The following is an 8,354-nucleotide window of genomic DNA, read 5'->3' on the forward strand; positions in this document are numbered from 1 at the left end:
CGTCAAGGAAGAAGACTACTAGAATCGGTTCGAACCCTAGCTAGCTATTTCGGGTTATAAGGTACTTTAAAATTAAAATGACTTAATGAATTCTTACAAAATAAAATCCCAATAACAATCAATGCACTAAGTTGAGCATTTTATGTATATCATTATGTATATATATATATATATATATATATATATATATATATATATATCCTGTACAGCATAATATGTATGTATGTATGTATGAATACTTATCACATCACCGTGATTCATATAAATCATTCGAGCTACAAATGTCCTTTAACACCTAATTCGCTCTACCTCGGAATTGAAATATTTTCATATATGTACAGGGGGGGAATTTTTAGTTGATAATAATTTCGTCCCCCCATGGGATCGAACCACCGTCCAGTTGTATGTATGTATGTATGTATGTATGTATGTATGTATGTATGTATGTATGTGCCTCTGTGTGTGCGTTAAGCCATTTCCCTTAACTGGGAGGGGTTCAATAGAAAAATCAACAAAATGAAAAGCGGTTGTTATTGGCACACTAACACTATGATTTCTGGATTATGGATAAACCATGGGTAGAAAATTGGATTTATCTTATCTACCTCGTACACCTAGAGAAAGCTAATCAACAAGACGTCAAGACCACCTTTAACACTGTCATTCATATCAATCATGTAAGGACTCTTGACAACAAGAATTGAATATAGAATTTAGGTCAAAGGTCAAGCACTGGGGCCTATAGGGTCAATCATCGCTGAAACGGAAAATGAGGATAAAAGGTATGAAAGGTTTAACAGGAGGCAAACCTCGCAGTTGCACTATAAATCAATTGTAAAGAGAGGGTGGAAAGTAAGACGGAAGAAAGAGAATACGAAAGGCGATACAATCAAACGAACACATACACACACACATATATTTATATATATAATACATATATATAATTTATGTACGTCTATTCACAAAATGTGTGTATGTGAGCTTGCATATGATCTGTAATTTTAAGTCATTTCCACATACATACTACAACCATGCATACGAGCACAGAAATGAAACTAAATGTGTGTGCGTGCGTATTTAGGTAAGCAAAAGGGGTAAACAACGCACAAAACTGCAGACCAGACAAATGGAGACGGAGAACGAGGAAGCGCAGGCAAAAACCCGGTGGTAATCTTGTCCTGGTGAAATCCCCGAGGATCCTAAAAGGACACACATGCATAAACCGGACACGCTCCAAAGCTCTCACAAACACTACAAGTTTTGCCTAGGGATAGACTGTCGGCTGAGCAAACATTGTTTCGCGAATACGTTTCGATCATTCTACGGCATCTCTAACCTTTCTCTTTTGCTTGGTGGATGTTCAAGGGAAGTGGAAAAGCTCACAATTAAACGGAATGAGGAAAGTGAGGAAAGTTTTAAAGTGGCGGGATACAGGAGAGATGTTCTTGAAAGTAGGCGGGATTAATGGAAACTGAAACGAAACTGTTTCCGAAATAACGATAAAGCTATTCGAAATCACATGGCTTCGAGCTATGAATTCAAAAAATAACTGAATCATTCTCTCTTCATCCTACACACACACACACATAGTATATATATATATATATATATATATATATATAATATATATATATATATATATGTATGTATGTATGTATGTATATGTATGTATATATAGATATATATATATATATATATACATATATATAAATAAATATATATATATATATATATATATATATATATATATTTTCAATTCAGGCAAAAATAAGGTCAGATTTAGGCCACTCGCAGGAACATAGTACCAAACAACATCAACGAAGGGTTAAACATTCATCTCAGACTGTTGGACAGTAATGTTAGTAATGTTGTCAGCCAAGTTCATGTTGCAAACGTCTGATGATGACTTGTGGCATAGACGTAAAGTGAGTTAATTATGTTGGTTGCATAAAACGTACTACAACGACAAACTTCCTCTGAGCCCTTCTTTCCCTGACAAATACAACTGACTGGGACTAATCACCATTCAAAACTTTTGTTTCTTCAAAGGATCTTGTTCACCTAACCTTACTTTTTATATCAAAACTTGTAAATCTTGTTAAAAATTGAAGTTATTTTCATCTGTTCAACAACATTCACCGAAAACATCGAGAATTTATTCACCGTCTCAATGACAATTAATCCCCTATGAAATTCTGCCTTGCACAAATAATTGCCAGGCGCAATGTTAAATGGCTAGGAGCAATTTCCTTGATTTTACTTCAACATTTCTGAAGTTATATTCATTAGATAACAAAAACGCACCGAGCATTTTTGAAAGGGTATATTAGTCAAGTAAAAGGTAATGATTCAATCATTTCATTCTATTCAGCCTACGTATATAATAGCCTTTTGTAATCAGAGTTGTTTTCTTTGATCAGGATCCTTAGCCAGGAGCAGCTGGTTCCCGCGACAGTACAGAGGCGATTACAGCGTCGAGATGAAAAGGAAGCGAGCGTCCTCCCCATTCAGCGCTATCCCCGAGAGCAAGACGCTGCCAGCGGTTACCCTGGTTACCAAGAAGACGACGAGGAAGACGAAGACGTCGGGATGGGTGACTCGGAAGCCTTTTATACTTATGCCATTTAAATTGTAGCCTTTTTTAAGTTCATTTTATCCTACTGAAGACAAGTACAGCACATGATGTATACCTTTTTGTGGCATAAGTGTTCCCCGTCAGAGAGTTGTATATGTTGATATTTAAAAATATAGGAGAAAATATCATCTCTATAACCATGTGTTTAGAATTTGTTTCTATGACTATCCGAGAGGTACTGTTTGTTCATCAGGTCGTTAGTTAAGACAATCCTTTCTGTCTCTGCTGCTGCTGAAGCATTCTTGGAATGGATGGAAAATCCTGTGGCGTCATGACCACAAACCCAAAAGTGAATCGTCCGCAAATATACCGGATAAATATAAACTCTATTTTTGCAAACTCCACCTGCCACCTCAGACGCGTACCTGAACTTTAACAACAGAAAGATAAAATCTCTTATCGATTACTGTAATGCTGATCTTCACTCGGCAGCTCAAACGCATTCACTCAAAATACCTTCTTCCAAATTTACTCTAACGGTATCTGCTCTAGTCGGTTTTCATTCTTTACCCTGGATATGTTGGCTTCTTCTTTTATTCTCATCTTTATCGCCCAGAATAGATGCAAGATACAGTCAGATTTAGGTTGAAATGACTTTCAAGTCAAAAAAATCATTTCAGGATGTTGTCATATGCAAAAAATCTTTCGTCAAAACATAAACATGAAAGTATCGCTTGCAGCTCGGATCAGTGGATCTGGTGTTTAATTCCAGAAGCAAAAGCCATTTTTTCTCCCAATTAACTTTAATTATAAACCAAGCCGTGGCTTTTCACGCACTCTTACACATTTCGCCGTAATGAGAATATTATGTGAATAGTTAAGTGCTGTGAAAAGTGTGCCTATAAATAGACTATTCGTATGCGATTACCATTGCCCCAGTACACGGATGTTAATTATGACATTAACACTATATAAATAGGAACTGATAGAGCCATGATAAAATACAGCCTCATAATACACAATCAATAAATCCATCCTAGCAACATATTGGAAGTTAACGACGCATAATGCAAATTTCTTTAATGGAACGATTAAAATGTCGGGGAAACTTCCAGAACTGTAGTTAGGTTAACAATAATTCAGAGCCTGCACAATTTATGACCAGGTATTCAAGCCTCTCTCTCTCTCTCTCTCTCTCTCTCTCTCTCTCTCTCTCTCTCTCTCTCTCTCTCGCATAAAGACTTATCCTGCGAATTACACATCCGGAAGGCTCATAACGGACAGCATTGTAAACATCACTCATTAGTGACTATTACGGAATCCGGAATTTGACGAGGAACGGGAGACATTATTCCGCCATGGAGAACCTAATTTCCCGACACCCCTTACCCCTCACCCCGACCCCCTTCTCCCCTTTCCCTCCCTATCTCCCCTTCTCCCAGAGAAAGTGTAATAATGGCCATAACCATCTCCCGGGGGAAGATTGTTTCATAAAGCCTAGGTCCTAAAGGTAATGCAGTTAGGGAGAAATGTCATTTCCTCAGCAGGTCGAGATAAAAAAAAAAATTCGCCTTTACAAAAGAGAAATGACTAGTTTGGGATAGGTTCCCCCGCTTAGGAAAATGAGGACAGACAGAAATGATGACTGATAGATTACCAAGTCTGTCTGTTTGGCGAATGACAAATCTATACAGACTGTAGGTGAAAATGCAACTGAATCTGTTGAAATAAGAATAATGATGAAAGAGAGATGTGCTACTTTCACAAAAGGTAGACTCTCTCTCTCTCTCTCTCTCTCTCTCTCTCTCTCTCTCTCTCTCTCTCTCTGTTGAAATTAATTTGCTTAGATCTCTTTATGTCACACCAGCCTTTTAAAACAAAGACCTAGCAGGGGGACGTCATGTCAGGCTTAATTTGGCAAAGATCCACATGGAAGAGATACCCACAAGTCACTCCTGCTGCGTTCAGTTTCGAAATTCCGTAAACGGAAAAGTGATAGTTTCGCAAACAAAGCTCAACCTCTTTCCATTAGGTTTCCAAATTAGAACAGTAAAAGACAATAAAGAAATAAGGGGATAAGAAAAGAAGAAGAAGAAGAAGAAGAAGAAGAAGAAGAAGAAGAATAACATCATCAAAGAAACGGATTCACAAAATTCTCCCAAACCTCTCTGGTCACGGGATATATAAATGAAATAAAACAAAAAGAGGAGTATAGTTTCCTGGAGTAAAGCCAAGCAATCATAATGATAATAGAATTGTAGCCTGGCGAAGGCCACAGGAGGTCCAGCATCTTGGAAGAATTAAGAGGAAGAGAAGTGGAGAAGTGTAGCAGTCTGCTGTGGAAGAGGCCCAGGCCAGCTGATAGATGGGGTAATAAAGCTATGGATTAACGGCTCCAGACACGTCGTGATGGAAGGAGGTCAATAGGATGATAGGTCAGAGGACGACATTGGCGAAGCTGTACCCAATACGCTATACGCTCAAACTTTTCTTTGGGGCAGGAAAACAACATTATGTAGAGTAATATCACAAAACTAATAATAATTCGACTGTCTTACTGCTTGAAAGTTCTGTATAAGAACAACGAAAATCCTTATCTGTTTCAACACGATAGTTACGCCATTGCTAGGTAAAATGGTAAATTAATTAGTCATGTTATAAGTAAAAATTAAGATCAGAGCTCCTTTCTCATACAAGACAACAGACACGTATAGTAAATCCTGTAGATGGATACATGTAGAGAGAATGATGGATTTCATCAGTATTAATTTAGGTCAAGTCAACAGAGGACTCATTTTCTAATTACTAGTACTCCTCTAGCTTTCTGATCTTTACCCTGAATATTCGATTTTGATTTTGCATTACAAAAATAATAGTAATGTTTTCAATCTAATTAAACTGATACGAAGCAGTCGACAACAAACAAGAGGTTCAGATAGTAGTAGTATAACTAAAGGAAAGGTTATGACATTACAAGGAATTATTCTTGGCCATAAAAATCTTAACTGACGAAAAAACAATTCTAGAATAAAAATGAACCAATGTCAAGGGTGCGCCATAGAAAACATGAATCGAAAGACCGCAGCGCTGCCTTAATCAAGAGGAAAACCAAAGACAGATTAGTGAAAATAAAAGCCCGAATCAGGTCTTTGTCAGGATGAAAGACGTAATTGGTACCCCGGAATCCAGACTAATCTTCCTTTGGATCCTCAAGACCCTTCTCTAATTTATAAGAATGAGAACACGAACGACTTTTCGAGTGATTATGAAAGAGGAAGAAGAAGAAGAAGAAGAAGAAGCAGTTTCCACACTCCGACTTCTTTTTTCATCAGTGCTTTAAAATCCCCTTTGTTTCGTCCCTTTTGTTTAGGTCAAAGTAGTGATATGAATTGACGGCAATTTTATAAAAGGAGGGAAATGACTGTCGAGATACTGGTAATTAAGCTTATTTTCATGGCTTCTATAACCTGCCCCTTCCTCATTCTCCTGTGGCAATATATGAGGTTTACTTACATATAACTTTTGGTTTTATAAAAAAAAAAAAAAATCAACGAAAGGAGGCTTAGAGGTCTATTTCCTTCTGAGAAGATCAAAACTGGAAGGATTCAAGTGAACTGCAAACCTAAACGAACAGGTTTTGTTTCCCATATTTAATACCTTCTGAATAATAATTAATACCTTTCGAAAAATATCAATCAAACTTACAATATTGAATTATACCTAAAATTAGTTCACTACCATCACTAGTCTGAATATTTTACCCTAATGGCGAAAAAGAAAGACGATGAAGCTTACTGGTTTCAATAAAGTTACCATTTGAGTAAAGACTGTATCTTAAACGATCAAGACTTCCTACCTAGACCTAACTGGATTCATAATTTTAGATCTAGTTTAAAATAAGTTACGTTCTGAAGATATTTCCAAACTTTTCAAGGTAAAGTAAACAGTGCAATTAAGATTCAACTTGCATTCAACGCATAACTTAAGAAGTGAATAGTACCTTTCAAGCTGGCGACCAGGATGATCAATGCCTTTTAGAATGACATTCAGAATATATTAAAGACCGTCAGTTAAGCAACGCAGCAGTTCACAATGCTTGTAGTCACAAGGGCCAAAATTCTTATGAATTTTGCACTGTAACTTGGTGAATACCTGCAATGTTCAGTAACTTTGAGTCGTTGTAAACAAATTCTGAAACCTATTCAAAGTCAGAAATTTCTTGAAAGCAAAATCTTACAGAATCCAACCATAACACATTCCCCCCAAGAGTCAAACATGAAGCAGAATTTTTCATCCATTTCAAGACGAAGCAGACCAGTTTACCATCTTATTTCACCTACTGAATAAAGCATTGGGGACTTCTTCCACCCATTACAATCATCCATTCATCCTCCCTCGGATAGAGACATAATCATGTAAACACTCGCTGTACCTTCCTACCTGATGTATTGGAGATACGAGCATGTAAACAGTGTACTCAGTGGCATGGCTTCTGTTAATAGCAGAATGCATGTAGTTAATGTCTAGTTTTGTCTTCACACACAAAAGGAAATCATATATCTATGGATGTCTTCCACAATCTTATCAAGGTGATTGTTACAATGATGACCACAATGATGATAATGACGATGATAATGAACAGCAATTCAATTATGAGCGCCATAATCAGGTATGATGAACTGAGGAGAGGAGAAGCAGCTACGGTCGAATGGTTTTGGGGGAGTTCCCTTTTCAAGCCATCACAGCAGAAATCATATGAATTCAGGGATTACCTTCAAACGAACGATTTCACATCCGCTTTCTCTTGTTAATTTGCCAGTGCTTTCAAATCAGTCGCATATTTGACACTTTTGGAGGAGCCTCGTGACAAAATCTTCCACCTGCAACCCTTCTCTTTCTCTCTCAGTTTCACTCGTGTGTACTTGTTAGCAGATGATGACCGTCTATCACGAAGCATATCATTATATAAAAAAAGAAACTAGTATCAATCCATTACAGAAATCATATGTCTTCCCATCAGAGTATATCATAATATATCTTCCTTCGAAGAAGAATGTATTTTCCCTAAAGAAAAAAACAAATTAACTTTTTCCATATCTAGAATAAATAGAAACTATATAGTAAAATATATGTTCCACTAAGAATCATTACTAAAAGTCGTTAGCCAATGGAGGAAAAGGAACTGATTGGTCCGGTTTCCTGTCCTTGAGTGCTGATTCTCTCATCGGCCCCTTCGCCTCCCTCCCTCCATCCCACCCTCCCTCTGTCTGGACGCCATCTGCTCACGTACTCGACGACGGCGATGGCAAGAGACAACAACGTGGGTGATTGAGAGACGGGAAGAGAGAATCCAGCGCCCCTTTTCCTGTTCCAGCAATGTGATTGTCATGTAGAATGATGGAATAAAAGAATCATTCACGTGATTCCAATGTGTTTTTTCAATATCTTCCCTACACGGTTTATTCAAGATGTTTCAGAGCGTACAGGTAATAGAGTCTATGAAGGTTTTGCAAGTTAGCTAAATTCTTCAAAAGTCTAGTCTTCACTGGAAGCTGATATTGCATGGAACTGTGTGAACACAGTCAGCGACATCTTGGAAATATATTTTGCTTTTATTCTTCCCAGACGATAACACATGATGTCGCAAAATAATTAAGTGAAATTTACATAGTCTGTTGATGGAAAATCACATGAGTCACCTAGATCAAATGTCATACCAAGGTTTTCAAGAACCTATGAAATCCATACACTTACTATATATAACTAGATTTTACAAACA

General features: G+C 37.3%; 1 protein-coding gene across 2 annotated transcripts in view; it reads left to right on the forward strand.

The window, feature by feature from the left end:
- Nucleotides 1-8,004, forward strand: part of LOC135197842 (uncharacterized) — a 264,075-nt gene extending 256,071 nt beyond the window's left edge. For both annotated transcript variants that reach the window (XM_064225015.1, XM_064225016.1), the window contains exon 4: nucleotides 2,421-8,004. In XM_064225015.1, the coding sequence (XP_064081085.1) occupies nucleotides 2,421-2,635 (215 nt within the window). In that variant the 3' untranslated portion in view covers nucleotides 2,636-8,004. The remainder of the gene's footprint in view (nucleotides 1-2,420) is intronic.
- Nucleotides 8,005-8,354: the final 350 nt, after the last annotated feature.

The sequence above is a fragment of the Macrobrachium nipponense genome, chromosome 21, assembly GCF_015104395.2.
Source record: "Macrobrachium nipponense isolate FS-2020 chromosome 21, ASM1510439v2, whole genome shotgun sequence".
Taxonomy (NCBI): domain Eukaryota; kingdom Metazoa; phylum Arthropoda; class Malacostraca; order Decapoda; family Palaemonidae; genus Macrobrachium; species Macrobrachium nipponense.